Source organism: Acartia tonsa, chromosome 15, assembly GCF_053477335.1.
Source record: "Acartia tonsa isolate MP-2025a chromosome 15, ASM5347733v1, whole genome shotgun sequence".
NCBI classification, from domain to species: Eukaryota; Metazoa; Arthropoda; class Copepoda; order Calanoida; family Acartiidae; genus Acartia; species Acartia tonsa.
Window position 1 is genome coordinate 18,028,050 of NC_137274.1, and position 19,286 is coordinate 18,047,335.

The 19,286-nt window shown below is 33.1% G+C and overlaps 1 protein-coding gene across 1 annotated transcript in view; it reads right to left on the bottom strand.

Moving 5' to 3' along the window:
- Positions 1-6,697, bottom strand: part of LOC145306964 (uncharacterized) — a 23,507-nt gene extending 16,810 nt beyond the window's left edge. Inside the window, exons 1-4 of the mRNA XM_080149306.1 lie at positions 6,624-6,697; positions 5,699-5,776; positions 5,236-5,296; positions 4,650-4,750 (exon numbers count right to left, since the gene is read on the bottom strand). Coding sequence (XP_080005432.1) covers positions 4,650-4,750; positions 5,236-5,296; positions 5,699-5,776; positions 6,624-6,674 — 291 coding nt within the window. The 5' untranslated portion in view covers positions 6,675-6,697. The remainder of the gene's footprint in view (positions 1-4,649; positions 4,751-5,235; positions 5,297-5,698; positions 5,777-6,623) is intronic.
- Positions 6,698-19,286: the final 12,589 nt, after the last annotated feature.

Genomic DNA, 19,286 nt, shown 5'->3' on the forward strand with positions numbered 1-19,286 from the left:
TGTACATTCATCTATCTACATATTGCAAGCTGAATAAAAACCTTGGGTACAAGAATAAAAAATCTTGGGTACCAGAGTTAACATTGTTTACCCTTCGCCATCCTACAGCAAAACACACAACCTCCATCCCTCCCTGACTGGTCTAAATTGATTGAAAGGCCAAAACTCCAGGGATCTAAAGGGATAAGACAATGGTCGATAAATTGATGTACATCTCCAATAATGATTACCTCTTATGCATATTGACAATAGTGGTTTAAACATCTGGACACTCAACTTAATCTAACAAATAAAAAACCTTATTTATTATATAAAAATTTGGGGACTAGTGTAATAAACATCCCATATTACCCCCCCCCCCCTCCAAAACACAGAGACATTGTACATTAAATTATACTGGTACACAATGTTTTATAGCCACTTTATCTTACTCATAGGCTTAAAAACTTTGGGTCTTTTAATTGAATTTTGATTTGTTGGTTCCAAACTATCAGTGTTAAAATTTTTCTACACATAACTTTAATCTACAGAGGCGGTAATTTAGGGGATTTACATCAATCTAAATTTCATTGTCTTATCCCTTAAGATCAATGAAAAGCCCTAATTGTTCATGAACATGAGTTGCGCCTGTTTACGGACCAAGGCATTCCCCCTATACTATTTCTATTATTGTCAAGCGCCAGAAATAGAAGCAATGCAGTGGATATTATGACAGGCGGATATTTTTTCTAGGGGCAATTTCTCTTTGGGGGTGTTGGTACCCTCCTCCAAAATAGTTAAAAACCTTCCTAGTACCTATGAGAAGCTACCCGCTAAAGGAGAACCTGATCTGTTCATCAGTTAGCGAGAAGTGTGAGCATCTACTAGGGTCTTTTCAGAAAATTGACCAGTAAGGTCAATGAACTACACCTATGTGATTTTTAAATAAAGACTAGGATGAAAACATCTGTAAAGGCGAAACATGAAAATAATGGAGGGACAAACGGACAAAGTGAGTTAAATAGCAGATGTCATAAAAAAAGTAAGAAAAAAAAAGATTTTTGTTTTGGTTTCTTTACGATCAGAGCGAAGTTCTTATTATACGCAGCCACCGTATCCAACCAAGTAGAAATACCTTATCAAATGCCTAATCCCCATGGGGAGCTTATTAGTATATTATATTCCTAACCTAACCTAATTAGAAATATCTTTTAGGTTATCCAAATGCCTAACCCCTGCTGGGGTCTTATTTTATTATCTCTTTATTAACCTAACATAGCCCATTTAAACCATCTTAAAGGTTTTTTGAATAACCAACCCTTCCGGGGGGCTTATTTGTATATTCTTAACATAACCTAACCTTTGCAAAAATACCTAAACAAATTTTCCCTTGTCATAATATCCACTGCTACTATGTCTGGCGCTTGACAATAATAGCAAAAGTATAGGGGGAATGCATTAGTCTGTAAACAGGCGCAACTCATTTTCATGCACAATTAGGCCTTTTCAGTGATCTTAAGGGATAAGACAATAAAAATTTAGATTAACGAAAATCCCCAAAATTACCCCCTCTGTAGATTAAAGTTATAATAGAAAAGATTTAACGCTGACAGTTTGGAACCAACCAATCAAAATTCAATTAAAAGATTCAAAGTTTTTAAGCCTATGAGAAAAATAAAGTGGTTACAAAACATTGTGTACCAGTATAATTTAATGTACGATGTCTCTGTGTTTTGGAGGAGAGGGGGGGGGACATTATAGTCTCCAAATCTTTATAAAATAAGGTTTTTTTGTTAGATTAAGTTGAGAGTCCATACATTTCAACCACTAATATTAATTTAATATACATAATAGGTAATCATCATTGAAGATGTACATCAATTTTTCGGGCATTGTCTCATCCCTTTAGATCCTTGGAGTCTTGGCCTTTCAATCAGTCAGGGAAGGATGGAGGTTGGTAAGCAATATTCACTCTGGTACTAAAGATTTTTTATTCTGGTACCTAAAGTTTTTCATCTTGGAACCCAAGGTTTTTTATTCTGGTACCCAAGGTTTTTAGCTAGAGGAATGGGGGGGGGGGGGGACACAATCAAACCATGCACATGTACATTTAGATGTGTTTGATGATACTTTTTACATTTTGCGGATTTTCTCAAAAAGCCCCCAAAATAAAATTTGATTTTTACCTTTTCTAGTATACCAAGACATGTGACTTTAAGGCTGTGCAATCCGCTTAAATGGGTATTTTCAAAAACCTGGAATTTTTTTAGCCTACCCGTGATGACAGAACTGAATAAGCAGAATAATAATGTAGAAGTAAAATTTCAAGTGATTATGTGGCAAAATTACTTAAATACAGGAAACTGTTAAGGACATACATTTTAAGGACTTGATTGTGTGAATGCTTTGCTTATAACATAGTAATTTGTTGTCCTAGGAATCAGTATTCCAAAAATCAGATGAAAAGAATAATTACAATGAATGAAAAATAATCAACATATTATAAATGGACATATTCTTATAATATAGTTGCTATGCTTTCTATATCGTACATAATTGTTATAGAATAAATCATACATTTTTTGAAAGCGATAGGACAATTCTTACCTGTCCAAATTAACAAAAAGATCTAACGGTTTTGGACTGTACCTAACTATTTAAAAGATTTGCTTTTAAAAAGCGGCATTTATGAAGGGGTCTACAGAGCAAATGCCGCAAAATCTTGTGGATTAAAGGGAGCATCATATAATATCTATCCATATTATGAGGAGCGTTCGGTCCATTATTCTAAGAATTATTAGCGGTAATTGTGCATTGGTCTTCATGTTGCAAAATCTTGTGGATTAAAGAAGCATCATATAATAACTATCAATACAATGAGTAGCGTTCGGTCTATTATTCTTAAAATGTAAAGCGGCCTTTGTACATGGTTTGCGTATTTTATGACCCTAAGTAGTGTAGCAATTGCAAGCTACTAATTTTGGATCTTGGACAAAGTAGCCTCGGACAAAGTAGCCTCAGGAAAAAGTAGCACCCGGACAAAGTAGCCTCGGGACTTTTACTTAAGAGAAGTAGCCTCCACTGTTAATAAAGGTCATGGCCGCAGCTCTCGGCCCCCTGGCCTGCCTAGCCGCAGGCGCTCGGCCACTCAGCATATAACCTAACCTAACCTAACCTATGTTATCCTCAGGACATTTATTTAAGAAAAATATAAGAGAAATATAATTTCGTGGATTTTACAAAAAGTGGTTGGTAGATTTTTACAAGTTTTAATATTGTTTTTACAATTTTTACCATTGTTTTTGCAATTTTTAGGTTGGGTTAGGTTAGGTTATAAGCATGGGAGCCGAGCGCCCGCGGCTAGACAGAACAGGGGGCCGAGTGCTGCGGCCATGACCTTTAATAACAGTGGAGGCTACTTTCCTTGGGAGGCTACTTTGTCCGGAGGATACTTTGTCCGGAGACTACTTTGTCCAAGATCCCTAATTTTAGTTAAGCCACCACTAAGACAATTGGATTCATTATTAAAAAATGAATAGCGGCATTTGTGCATTCTCCCCCAAATTGTGTAAGAAGGGAGATGGTTAGGTAGTTTCATAAAATAATGATCAATTATATTTCACCAACAAATCCCTTAATCACAGGCTTCTCAGAGGAGAGTATCACTCATTATGATGACTTAATTTGGGACTCAAAAATAGACGAGAGTATTGTAACTTGGATGGCTCCCATGAGATAGTTGGTCCAGTCATAAGGTGCTTGAACGTGGAGCCTATGCTGAACCTAATGGTTTTTAAAAAGTATCTAGACCTAACACTAGGATGAAGATCAGTAATTTATTACATCGTATTATATACAGCTTTCTTCGGAAATAAAAATGTACAATCATAAGATGCCCCAAGATGCCAAAGGCAGAGGCTAAAAAAGCTGATTTTAATCTTATGATTGTAAATTTTTAAATTCATATAAACCGGATATAATTCCATGCTATACATAATTTTTCATTATGACTGAGAACTAGTTCTAATCTACGGGATATTAAATGGTTTCAAAGCAATACTGGAAAAAATGATTAACCTGTGCCAGAACATATTCCTTTCCATCAAGAGTAAACTTGGCCTCCGCTATCCTATTGCCAACATGAGAACCAGTTCTAATCCACTGGATATTAAACGGTTTCGAAGCCATATCTGAGCCAGAACATATTCTTTTCCATTCAGAGTAAACTTGGCCTCAGCTATCCTATTACCAAAAGCTTACTGTTTGTATTACAGACAGCTTTCCACGGATATTATGCGGATAATATGGCTGAGAACTGGTTATAATCAACCGGATATTAATCGGTTTCAAAGCAATACTGGAAAAAAAATAACCTGAGCCAGAACATATACCTTTCCATCCAGAGTAAACTTGGCCTCCGCTATCCTATTGCCAACATGAGAACCAGTTCTAATCCACCAGATATTAAACGGTTTAGAAGCCATATCTGAGCCAGAACATATTCTTTTCCATTCAGAGTAAACTTGGCCTCAGCTATCCTATTACCAAAAGCTTACTATTTGTATTATAGACAGCTTTCCACGGATATTATGCGGATAATATGACTGAGAACCAGTTCTAATCCACCGGATATTAAACGCTTTTCAAAGCAATACTGAAAAAAAAATAACCTGAGCCAGAACATATTCTTTTCCATCTAGAGTAAACTTGGCCTCAGCAATCCTGTTACCAACACGACCAATCACAGCTCCCATGTATGGATTTCTACCACCTTAAAGGGATCATGAAGCAATTTTCCAGAATACATTTTTATTTACCTTTTCTTGCATTTCCCCCCACCCCAAAAAAAAAAAAAAAAAGGTGTCAATCAATCAATCAATCATGACTTGTTTGTGGATCCGTTGTTTGTCAGTATGTTCATCAGTCCTTCTGTCAATATATCAGAAGTCTGTTCGTCTGTCATTCCAATAGGGATAAGACAATAGGTGAAAAACTGATATACATCCCCAATGATAAAACATATGATTATGATTATTATTACATAACATTTAGTAGATTAAAATTGGTGGTTGAAACGTTTGAACACTAAACTTAATGAACCAACCAATCAAAGTTCACTTAAATCTCAAATGTTGTTAAGCGAACAAATAGGAAAATGCTATGATAAGACTTTGAGGACATTGTAATAAACAGCTCAATGTCCCCTCCTTTGCCCAGAAACGGTTTTCATTTCTCAGAAATAAATATTAAAAATACCTGTTTTACTCTGATAACCCTCAATGTTGTCAAAGCCAAGTAATATGTCAATATCTCCAACCTAAATAAAGAGATGATGAAGTAAAATTATTTTTTTTATTTGATATTTATATTCTGCTTTTTCAGAGTTGACACTCTATAAGTGTAAATGTTTGTTTGTCCTGCAATTTAAGAGCTTTGCTTTTATGGATGTTGTCATCCTTGATAGTTAAAATTGGTAGTCTCCTAATTGAATTTTTTTCTTCAATTTTTTAAATTTTTGTTCACCACCCCTGCAGTGCTCGGCCCCCCAGAATGCCTAGCCGCAGCACTAGGCCCCCTAGTCTATAACCTAACATAATCTAAAGTAGTTTTTCTCTGCCAGAGTCATAGTTGTGTCGGGGTATAGGGGAAGGTGGGAGACTAAAATTTTAAAAATTGAAGAAAAAAAATATTTCTAAGAGGACAATCCCTTAAAATTTACCTTAAGTGAGATTATAGTAGCTCCATAGTTGATAATTTGTACACTAAGATCTCCTCTACACAGGGTATATCTTGTAATCTAAATAGATGAAGACAATTTAACAAAATTAGTTGACAATACTCTCTAAAATAAATTATTATTATTTGTTGGAGCTTCGGAGATTTTTCTGTTGGGAAAAAAAATATTTTTGGCGCACCTCAGAGCAATGTTTTACCTTTTCCTTCTACGTTACCTGGATCTTGGACAAAGTAGCCTTGGTCAAAGTAGCCTCCGGACAAAGTAGCACCCGGACAAAGTAGCCTCCGGACAAAGTAGCCCCCACTGTTAATAAAGGTCATGGCCGCAGCGCTCGGCCCCCTGTCCTGCCTAGCCGAAGGTGCTAGGCCCCTTTGCCTATAACCTAACCTAACCTCAACTGTTAATACATAGGTGGTTTAGGATTTCGTGGATTTTACAAAAAGTAGTTGGTAGATTTTTACAATTTTAATATTTTTTTAAAATTTTTAGGTAAGGTTAGGTTAGGTTATATGGCTATGGAGCCTAGCGCCCATGGCTAGCCGGCCAGGATCAGTTGAGGCTATTTTCCTTAAGAGGCTACTTTTTTTAAGTAAATGTCCCGAGGCTACTTTGTCCGGATGCTGCTTTGCTGCTTTGTCCGGAGGCTACTTTGTCCAAGATGCCTTTACCTTATACCCCATATAACAATATTTCCAGTATGGCTTCGAAACCAATTAATACCCAATGGATTAGAACCAGTGCATACTAAAAAATCATGTATAGCATCAAATTACAGACAATTTTCTATAAATATAAAAAAAAATAAAGTCCCCAGCTAACAAAACTGGCTTTTATCATATAAATTTTCATTTTAATATCCACGGAAAGCTGTCTATAATACGATGCAAAAATTAACCATTCCACTTACTTGACTGCCATCTTCAAGGCTTCCAAAAATATCCTCAGTTATTGAAGTCATTTTTATTCTAAACGTGTATGATTTTTTTCAAAAAGATGAATAAATCATTTAAACAACAACAAATATATTAAGAATTGGGACCTAGGCTTTAAGGGATCTAAAGGGATAAGACAATGACGAATAAATTGATGTTGACCCCAAATGATGATGAGCAAAATTACCCCTTCTGTAGATTAAAATTAATGGTCAAAACGATTGAACACTCAAAATAATGAACCAATTAATCAAAATTCACTAAAGCCCTTAAAATTGTTGAGCCAACGAAAAAGATACATTATTGTAAAACTTTGGGGACTAGTGAAATAAACAGCCCAATGTCCAATCAACCAAAACATCCTCGGGTATAGAAGTCATTTTTATTATAAACAAATTATATTAAGAATTTGGATCTATTTAGGGATATAAAGGGATAAGGCAATGACTAATAAATTGATGTTTATTCCTTATGATAATACACAAAATTACCCCTTCTGTAGATTAAAATTAGTGGTTAAAACGATTGATTACTCATAATAATGAACCATCCAATCAAAATTTACTAAAGCCCCCAAAATTGTTAAGCGAACGAATAAGAAAGCATAATTATAAAGAAGATGATTAAAGTAACTCAACAGATTATGACTTCATACGATAGAATTGCCAATTTAAACTGAATTGACCAATAATAAAATTTATGCTGGCCTCTCATTTGTTATTTTATCATATGACGCCATAATCTGTTAAGGGGCTTTAATCATCTTCATTATAAAACTTTTGGGACTAGTGAAATAAACAACCCATTGTTTAATCTCTCTCTTGGACCTAGTGCAGTTCACGGCAAAATGTTCCTAGTAACGATTATCTCCAAAAATCTATGAACTTTAAAAGGTCTGAAGACTGCCAAACGGCTGAACGTACATGTCATATCTTTTCAGCATAAAAGGGCCTATAAAAAATCTGGAATAGCCATTATCCAATGATGCACAGGGAAAGCTTTACAAAAGAAAAGCACATAAAATAACTCTTTTTCGCGCATTTATGTGAACTGCGAGATAACTGTGCATTATTGAAAAATGACTATTGAAGACTAATTCAATGCCTTCTTTTGTCATATAAGTTAAAATTTTGTGCAAGCATAATCTATATGTATATTTCAACATTTGGCATTTAGCAGCCTTTAAATTTTATATATTTTTAGAAATATTTTACGTTGAACGAATAGGTCCAAAAATTGCCATGTTGACTTGATATGGTGATTCCTGTAACAGCTAGGTACAATCTAGAAAGCGTAGCAATTCTATACTTATTACCAAAAAGACAACATCTTTTTCTTTTATATGATAAAGTTATCCCAATCAAATAATTTGGAATAATAATTATTGTTTAAACAGTTTAAATTGGAAGATTTTTGAAATTTAGTTTGAAGATTTTTTAATATTTGTAATAATTTATTCTTAAAACAAGGATGACAACATCCATAAAAGCGAAGCTCTGAAACAATAGGACAAACGAACATTAACACTTGAAGAGTGTCAGAACTGAAAAATCAGAATATAAATGTACTAGAGTCGAAGCAAGATGTTCAGTAAAGAAGGTGTATCAACTTTTTTTTTATAGCTAGCCGGTTCTTTTAGTAAGTAGTAGATGTAAAATTTTTCATAGAATTCAGATATGCAATCGTTTTTTTTGTAGACCTCTTATTTTTTAAGTAATTTAAGTTTAAAAAAAAAAGATTAAGTCGATTTTAAGGTACTAAAACGCAACAAAAAAAAGGAAAAAAATGTCCATTATGTACAAAAATAGTAAGATCTTTAATTTGACACCTTACTTTTTGAATTTTGTCAGGTAATTATTAAAAAAATTGATTTTTTTAAACCCACGAGAATAAAAACTTTGAACTTAATTTTATCATTTCACAGGTAAAAAAATATGGGTTCATATATACCTTTAGAATCAGAAAAATATTACGAATCCATTGTTAGCAAAATTGAAAAAAAGTAAAAAAATTAAAAATAAACATATGGCCAAATATATTTTTTGTTCAGGCAACACTATCGTCTTTCCTTTTTTACCCCATCTTTACCCCCTCTTTACCCCCTTCCCATTTTTATACTCAATTCAAGAATTAAGATGTTGCCTGTATAATATAATATGATATTTTCATATAATTCCTTTTATTGTAGTTTATATACTATATTGTAAACTTTTTATTTCAATTTTGCTTACAATGGATTCGTAATATTTTTCTGATTCTAAAGGTATATATGAACCCATATTTTTTTACCTGTGAAATGATAAAATTAAGTTCAAAGTTTTTATTCTCGTGGGTTTTAAAAAATCGATTTTTTCAATAATTACCTGACATAATTGAAAAAGTAAGGTGTCAAATTAAAGATCTTACTATTTTTGTTCATAATGGCCATTTTCTTTCTTTTTTTTGTTGCATTTTAGTACCTTAAAATCGATTTAATTTTTTTTTTAAAACTTAAATTACTTAAAAAATAAGAGGTCTACAAAAAAAACGATTGCATATCTGAATTCTATGAAAAATTTTACATCTACTACTTACTAAAAGAACCGGCTAGCTATAAAAAAAAAAGTTGATACAGCTTCTTTGTTGAAAAACTGCTAGATACAGGATAATGTTTATGGACATACTTACATTTTTAGGACTTGATTATAGAGATGCTTCGCTTATAATATTGTACTTTGTTGTCCTAGGAATCAGTATTCAAAAATTCAGATCAATCGGATAATTTTATCAGATACAAATTTTGTTGTTAAAAAAGTTGAAAATCAACATTTTTAAAATGGACGAACGGACATTCTGGTAACGATTATAGAGTTGCTACGCTTTCTACTTTGTATCTAACTACTAACGGACCATGCCTTAAAGCTAACCGTTCCAGACGGACTCTAAATTGGACAGTTGAAATTGGAAGATTTTTATAAATTTTAGTTTGAAGATTTATTAATTTTAATAATTCATTCTTAAAGAATATTATAGACAGACAGACAAATAGAGCCAAAGGATCTTGCTAACCGCTGGACCGATATGGTTTTCCTTTTCAATATAGCTTCTCATAGGTCATGCGAAGGTTTATAACTATTTTAGGGAAAGGTAGAGGCGTTTACTTTTTAAAAAATCAAAATAAAGTGCACCTAGAGGCCTCTAGGGGTTTAGCCGCTAATTCTAAATAAACGAATTAAAAAACATTAAATGACAGCGCTTTTAATAAGAGAGGAAGGGGACTTTGTATGTAAATTACACTGGTACCCAAAGTTTTATAACCACGATATCTTTGGGAACTTTAATACATTTTTAATTAGTTGGTTTTGCCGAGATATGCCGAAAGCACGGGCTAATAAAACAGGTTTCAATATTATGATTGTACATTTTTATATTCGTAAAAACTGGATATAATACATTACAATAAATGACTTTTCAGTATGGCTTAGAACCGGTTCTAATCCAGCGAATATTAATCGGTTTCAAAGCCATACTGGAAATCAATAAAGTAACTTTCTAGTTATGCTTATAAAGTTGCTTTGATTTATAAATTGTTACAGGAATAATCATGCAAAGTTTTAATTCAATAGGATAATTCTAACATGTTAATTTAACAACCAGAGCTATCTATTACGGACAGACGGACGGACAGGCTAATGTACGGACCTACCCTAGTTTAAAAATTTGGGTACTTTACTAAAATTTAATTGGGTTGTACAAATTATCATCAACAGATTGGGTAATTTTATATATCAATTTATCGTCCATTGTCTTATCCCTTAATCTTTGCTTAATTTTACACTTGACGTATAGACTTACAGAAATAATATCCAAGTTTTATATTAGCTTCGCTACTACAAATAAGATTTATAATATATTAATATTATTTTTAAAATATTGTTTACTCAACAAAAAACAGGATTCTACTAAACAAATTTAATAGACATATGATGCTTGCAGGGATCTAAAGGGATAAGACAATGGCCAATAAATTTATGTACATTCCCAATTTTAATATACAAAATTACCCCTTCTGTAAATTACAATTAGTGGTTGAAAAGTGTAGACACTCAACTTAAAAATCAACAAATCAAAATTCAATTAAAGTTGTTAAGCCAATGAATAAGAAAACGTTATTATAAAACTTTGGGGTCTAGTGTAATAAACAGCCCATTGTCCCCTCCCTCCCTGTAGAAATCAGTAATAACAATTGGTAAATGGATATATAGAATACGGGGATATTGTATGAGATTCTCACATACCCTGATCAAATGTTTCTCCTAGCTGGCTAATGTAATGATACGCCCCTCAAACCCCCCACCCCCCCTTCCTAATGACTTTACCTCGTCCCCTTTCTTGACCAGTGAGGAGCATACTAACCAATAAATGGGTTATATATTAGCAAACTAAATTGACGCTATTTTTTCCGTCATAATATCCACATTATTCTATATCCATTGTAATTGTAATTAAATCTAAAGTAACAGGATGTTTGTCTGTTTGTTTATCTGTGTGTCTGTATACGAAGGAACTCACTAACCGCTGAACTGATCGGGTTCTCCTTAACAAGGTAAATTCTCATAGGTCCCAGGAAGGTTTTTAACTATTTTGGGGGAGGGTACCAACACCCTCCCAAGAGAAATCACAAAAAAATCTTTTAAAAATTTTACTTTCTCGATTTTAGAAAGAGAGTTCAACGCAAACATAAACGTCAAACGCAACGTAGACATATCTTAAATATAAAAAACATTTAAAGTGCCACTAGAGACCTCTAGGGGCGTCGCCGCTAGTATGAAATACAGGAAGAGAGGGATATCTAGACTGTAAATTTTATACTGGTACCCAAAGTTTTAGAAACATTCTTTTCATTCGTTAGTAAGCTTAAAAACTTTGGGTATTTTTAAAAAAATTTTATCAACTGTCTCATTCTAGCAATGTCAAAACTTTTCAACCAATTCCTTTAATATAAGGGGTAATCTAATTATTCTTTATTATAAATGTACATCAATTTATTTTTCATTGTCTTATCCCTGTAAATCCCTGACTTGAATATAGGAGTTTTTTTAGCCACAAAAAAATAATAGATAATTTATTTTATTTATTTAAAATATTTGTTAATTATCAAAGCTGCTAAAATCAAAACAGCAATACTTATAATAAAGTAACAGAATGTCTATCTGTCTGTATGTTTTGTTTGCTAACCGCTGAACCTATATGGTTCTCCTTCACAGGGTAGCTTCTCATTGTTCCTGAGAAGGTTTATAACTATCTTTGGTTAGGATACCACCACCCTTACAAGAGAAATCGCCGTAGATTACACCACCCATTGAAATCTTTTTAATAATAATATATAAAGTAGGAGGGAGGGGGGATAGGGATGGTTGACCCCCACAAAAAAAACCACCCACCCCAATTTTTTTTACTTTTTCTACTTCTAAAAATCTAATATAAAAAAATGGGTTAGCGAATTCAACTCCCTCATCCACAAATGCCCCTAGAGGCTACGCCCCTAGTAAGGAATTAAGTAAATAGTTAGTGATCAAATGAAAATTGATTGCCTATTTTTGCCCTAATTTCCGAAGTTGTACAGCAGATAACCTAAATATTGCAAAACCTATTTTCAGCTACTCTGGTGAAAGGGAAAAGCCATCTAATTTATAAACGATTTATACATTATTCATTCAAATTTTAGTTTTTTTAATTTTGATTTTTTTTGGAAGTTTGAAGCTTTTTTAGCTAGTAGTAAATATTGAGATAGGATAAGTAAACTATGTACACAATCGGAAACTCAAATTCAGCTGACCTAGTTTGAATTACTCCGAAAATACGCGAAATTAATATAAATGGATAAATGAACAGTTGGAAGGAGTAATGGATATAAGATATACGTGGATATATTGACAGGGGAAAATATGTTGTCAATTCAGATTGCTAATATGAACCTTGTTTAATAATTTGTTAGTTAATCGAGTAGGGGGGATGGGATGGGGTGTATTGTTGTTTTTAGCCTGCTGCAAGCATTTCTTTATCAGAGTACACGAAAAATCTTGTGCAACATCCAAGTAATAATACATCGATACCAATTTAAAATGACAATGTTTTTTTTTTAAATTAAATGTTTCTAAAAAATGTTCTAAAGAAAAAGAAAAAAATCTTCGAAGTTTTGTAGCAAAAAAATTTAAATCGATTAATATATATATAATTTTGTTGTCATAGAAACAATGATGACAACATCCATAAAAGCGAACCTCTGAAATTGAAGGGCAAACGAACACTAACACTTGAAGAGTATCAGAACTTAATAATCAGAATTTAAATGTATAAAAGTAGAAACAAAATTGTAAGTAAATTTGTTGAAAAACTACGTAAATACAGGATATTGTTTAAGGATATACTTACATTTTGAGGACTTGTTTCTTGAGATGCTTCGCTTATAACAATGTACTTTGTTGTCCTAGGAATCAGTATTCCAAAAATCAGATCAATCGGATAATTTTATCACATAATTATTGTTGTTAAAAAGTTAAAAATCAACATGTTTAAAATGGACGTACAGACATTCTGATAATTGTTATAGAGTTGTCAAGCTTTCTAAATCGTACCTACCAATTTCTACAGGAATCACCATGCAAAGTTTGGAATCGATAGGACAATTCTAACCTTTTTAAATTAAGAAAAAGAGCTATGTATCTGTGACGTAGAGACGGACGGACCAACCCTAATTATAGAAAAGCTTCGCATTTAAAAAATCCTACAATAAAAACATACAATAGTGTTAACGATAATTTTTCTAGCATAATAGTTATTTAAGCCAGTGTTTTTTAGCCCCAAGATTCTGTATGATTGTAAATGTTAATTTTTGTAGAAAACTGGATATAATAAAATGCAATAAATAACTATAATACTAGAAAAATTAAGATACATTTTTTTTCGTATGGATGAGAACCAGTTCTAATCAACCGGATATGAATCGTTTTTTTTGAAAGAATACAAGAAAAAAATTAGGGTACCACAACTGTCCCAAGAAAAAATCACCCCCCAAATTTTTTTCATAAATAAAGAGAGAGGGAATGAGAGATAAAAAATGAAATAATGATATTACAAGAGTTATTATATACTGAATTTATATAGCAAAGATATCCAAATATAAACCAGCAATACTGACAGACAGACAGACATACATACGTAAATAGAAGCTTCATAAATAGAGAGAGGAGAAATAAAATGAAATGATGATATTATACGACTTAATAGTGAATTTATATAGAAAAAATATCAAAATAGTAATCAGCATTACTGAATAAAGGACAGATAGACATAAACACTTAAATAGAAGCTTTATAAATAAAGAGAGAGGGGAAAAATGAAATAATAATATTATAAGAGCTAATAGTGAATTTTATATAGCAAAGATATCCAAATATAAACCAGCAGTACTGAATTAAGTACAGATTGACAGACAGACTGACGGTCATAATCACCAAAATAAGATAGCAACAAATAAATAACAAAGTGCAGTCAGACGTAGAGATCTAAAGGGATAAGACAATGTCCGATAAATTAAGTATATCCCCGATAATGATACACAAAATTACCCATTCTATAATTAAAATTATTGGTTGAAAATTTTGAACACTCAAATTAATGAAATAACCAATTAGAATTCACTAAAGTCCCTAAAGTTGTTGAGCAAACAAAAAAAGAAAACATTATTATAAAACTTTGGGGACTAATAAACACTCTTATATTAAATATCTACTATCTCACTCTGTGTCAAACGCACTACTAAGTAAGCAGACAAAAAGAAAAAAATATGTTTTGTCTGCAATTTTGTAAAAAAGAAAGCTATATATTTGATGGACTGTAAAAAAATGCCAATTCTCAAATGACGCAAATTTCAGATCTCTGTTTTCGCGATTTGATTTACTAATTTTCTCTATAAGATAAAAGATATTCGTTAATTCGCTATGATATAAAGATGATTTTTTTCATATCACGAAAAACTGAGATCGGAAATTTGTATAACCCTTCTAACATTGCGTACGACTTCGAGAAACGGCATTTAATACTGTCTATCTCATATTTTCTATTAGATTTAAATGACTCTCTTAAACCCCTCTTTTTTTCATTTAACTAAATTGTTATCTATCATACAAAGTAGCTTGATTTCTGTCCGTCCGTCCGTCTGTCTGACTGTCCCTTAAGATCTTTGTAACCACTGAACTGATTGGATTCTTCTCTTCTATATATATCTACTGGTAGTTATAAACTATTTTCTTGGGGGGTGGGACAGCCACAACCCCCCCCCCCCGAAAAAAAAAACATTCCCCTAACTTTTTTTTAGGCAGTTGATTTAAAATGTTGTGGTTGCAGCACCAGAGGTAATTAATTTAATACTTGTTATAAAGTAGTAAGGTTTTTTAACCCATAAAGATCGAGGGAGGGGCTCCAAGAGCCCTCCCCCTCTAGTTTTTTCAATCTCATTTTTTTTGTAGGTAAGATGGAGAGCTGTTACTTCATGACTTTTTAAGTTTAGTAATTATACGTAGGCAAGAGTTGATTTTATTAGGATATCTGGTCTGTGTCGGTCGTGGTGTCCGGTCAAAGTTGGTTGGGTAGCAAAAAAAAATTAGAAAAAATTCTAAATAAATCTTAATTTCTACATTATACTTTTGTGTATAAGGTAGAAACCTAAAATTTTTTTGATGAATACTTAGATATCAATGACCTTCTGAGAAAAGTGGCGTTATGACCGTTTGACCGCTCCCTGACCGACTTTATGACCGATTTTTGTCCGGCTTTTACTACAAACATATATCATGAATATCGTGGCTTCTATTACTGCTAGAGACCTATATTTTTCTTTGGTAAATCCTTGAGCAATAATAAAAAGATAAAAATATTAATTTGCACCGCCAACCGCCGTTTTACCGCCGTAACCGCCGAAAATAGCGGTTTCCGTTATTTGCCGTTTTTCGGCGATGATCAGAAAAAGAAATTTTTTTGTCATGAAAAATAAAAGTTCGTCCTAAAATTTGGTCATCCTAGCTGCAAAATTGGCCGCTCTACAGCTGTTTTAAAATTTAGCGGCTGGCCGCTAAAAAGCGGCTAAGGAGCGGTCCGGCCGCTATGACTAGAAAAAGTAATTTTCTCTAAAAATACACATGAACCACCAGAAAAAAATGTTACGTCTTTATCTGTACCAGGAGCCGAGATAGAGGGGGGGCTCTTGGAGCCCCCCCTCCCCCCCGATCTATTAGGGTGGGAATTGGGGCCCGATCTGTAAGGGTTAAGGAACTCTAAAACTGCCGAACCTATACATAAATGGATCTCCTTCACAGTGAAGCTTCTTGTAGGTCCTTGGAAGGTTTATAAATATTTTTGGGAATGGAACTTCAACTCTTCAAAGAGAAATCGCTCCTAGAAATTTTTTATTTATTTTTTCTTTTTTACATGAAAGTGGAGGGTATACGCCCCCCCTCTCCTCCTCCCACAAGAGGCCTCTAGGGGCGTAGCCTCTAGTAATGAAGATAAAGTAGCAAGCTGTATGTGTCTCTCTGTGTCTATTATAAGATCTCCTAAACGGATAGAACAACCTCTTTTTGTGAGATATTTTTTTTCACAAAAATAAAGATGACAACATCCATAAAGCGAAGCACTGAAACGGTAGTACAAACGGACATTAACACATGTATATTGTCAGAACTGAATAATCAGAATATAAATCTATAAGAGTCGAAGCAAAATTGTGAGTAAATTTGTTGAATAAAAATTTGTTGCTAAAAAAGTAAAAAAAATCAACATGTTTAAAATGGACGTACAGACATTCTTGTAATGATTATAGAGTTGCTACGCTTTCTACATCGTACCTAACTACTAAAGGAATCACCATGCAAAGTTTAAAATCGATAGGACAATTCTAACATGCCTAAATTTACAAAAAAAAAGCTAGCCGTCTGCGACGGACGTACGGACCGACCCTAATTAAAGAATAGCCTTGCTTTTGAAAATTTGACAAGCATTTATTGAGATCTTATGCTCTAAAAAACTTACTAATTTACTAATCGATATATTATTACTTGGATGTTGCACCAGATTTTCAGGTACTCTGATAAAGTAATATTCGCAGCTGGCTAAAATAACGATACCCCCCAACCACCCACTTCAACCCCCCCCCCTCCTAATGGATGAACGAAATGAACGGATGAACTAATAAATTGACGTCAAATTTTTCCTCCGTCAATTATTTTGATATACATATTTTTTGTAGAGAGTATTTAGAGTTTCTAAAAAGTGAAGTTTTTCTATAATTAGGGTCGGTCCGTCCGTCCGTCAGTCCGTCACGGTTAGCTCTTTTCGTTCATTTAGGCATGTTAGAATTTTCCTATCGATTTCAAACTTTGCATGATGATTCCTGCAGTAGTTAGGTACAGTATTATAAGCGAGGCAACTATACAATCAAATCCTCTATAATAATCCAATGAAAGTATGTCCATTTTCTGTATCCTGTATTCAAACAATTTTGCAACAAGTTTATGTCAATTAATGTTCTCACTCTCTAAAAGGGTTATTGTTCGTTTGTCCTTCCTTCTGATTTAAAACGCTTCGCTGTTTTGGATGTTGTCTTGCTTGTTTTAAATGAAAATGACGTAATATAAGTTTCTCATAAAATAACTTATGATATAATTACCCTATACTTCTTCAACACTTATATATCAAATTTGTCTTTATTAGTGCAGCTAATATATATTCATGGATGTGTGTATGTGTATTTGTGCATGTGTGTGTGCATATGTGTGTGCATATGTGTGTGTGTGTGCATGTGTGTGTGTGTGTGTGTGAGTGTGCAAGTGTGTGTGCGCGAGTGTGCATGTGTATGTGTGTGGGTGTGTGTGTGCGAGTGTGCATGTGTATGTGTAAGTGTGAGAGTGTTTGTGCACGTGTGTATGTGTGTGTATGCAAGTGTTTTTGCATGTATGTGTGTGTGTATGTGTGCATGTGTATGTGTTTGTGTGAGAGTGTTTGTGTATGTTTGTGCATGTGTATGCGAGTGTTTATGAGCATGTGTGTATGTGTGTGCGAGTATGCATGTGTGTGTGTGTTTGTGTATGTTTTTGCATGTATTTGTGTGTGTATGTGTGAGAGTGTTTGTGTATGTTTGTGCGTGTGTTTGTGTGCGTGTGTGTGTGTGTGTGCGAGTGTGTATGTTTGTGCATGTGCATGTGTGTGTGTGTGTGTGTGTTTGTGCATGTGCATGTTTGTGTGTGTGTGCGTGTTTGTGCATGTGCATGTATGTGTATGTGTTTGACTGTGTATGCATGTGTGTGTGTATGTGTGTGTGTCTGAAGGAGGGATTTTTATTCTTAATTTTGCACACATAATAAAGAAACGGTAAAAAAAATAAAACGGTTGAACGCCGCCCCTAACCATCTCACGTTTTTTTTTTCTTTGTGAAAAAATAGAGGGCTATAACCCACTCTTAAATTTGAGGTAGATTCTTAAAAGTTGGAGATAGATTGGCCAGATTTTTAGATTATTTTTGTAAAAAAAATCTACCATTTATTTTAAAAATATTCGAAAAATGGTCACGGAAATTCAGCCTTAAAGGAAGCCTGCAAGAAATACCACGCTTTAACTGCTGAAAGACTGCCACAAGTAGAGCAAATACCCCAAATTTGAAGCCTTCAGCTACTATAACAAAAAAGTTATAGGCATTTTAAAATGACATTTTATGTACAATGAAAATTTTGAAAGAATTGCAATGCTCATGTTGAAAACTTTGAAATTAAACTACGTGGCCTAGAAACAAAATTATAAGCTTATTTTTGTCATAAATTTAGGTTTCCAGTAACTAATTATATTTTTACAATAAAAATACCCATTTTTATAGTCAAAATCATTAAAAAAAATTAAGTTTTACTTGTGTTGTACCGAATGTACTGTAGCCAATGAGAAGGCTGAATCAGCTTAACAACCAATCACAGCTAAGCTTGTATTAGTTTACCCCTTTGTGTCCGCTATGATTTTCGTTTAAAAATGCAATTTAAATCGAATTTTTTTCATAGATTTTGACTATGAAATGTAGTGTTTTTATTGTAAAAATGTAATCGGTTACAGGCAATCTAAGTTTCTGACAAAGATAAGGTTATAATTTTGTGTCTAGGCGACGTAATTTAATATTGTTTTTTCTTTTATGAGCATTGGAAATCTTTCAAAAATTCCATTGTACATAAAATGCTATTTTGAAATGCCCAGAACTTTTTTGTTATTGAAGCTTAAGGCTTTAAATTTAAGGTATTGGGTCTTCTTGTGGCAGTCTTTCAGCAGTTAAAGCATGTTATTTCTTGCAGGCGTCCTTTAAATAAATCATTTATAGCGAGGTTTTATAAAAGACTTCATAAAAGCAAAGTTGTTCAAAATTTAAAATAGATAATCTTTGATTTTCTTGTCATGATTATGTTGTAACTCCTAGGGGATAAAAAATGAGCTTGAAATTTTCAAATCTTTTCTCAAAAAAAACCTCCTCGTTAGAATATTTTGAATATTTCAGGATTTAATCTTGATATAAATGTCTAAAACATTTGTTTTCTTCTTATAGGGCACATATTTTCCATTTACACTTC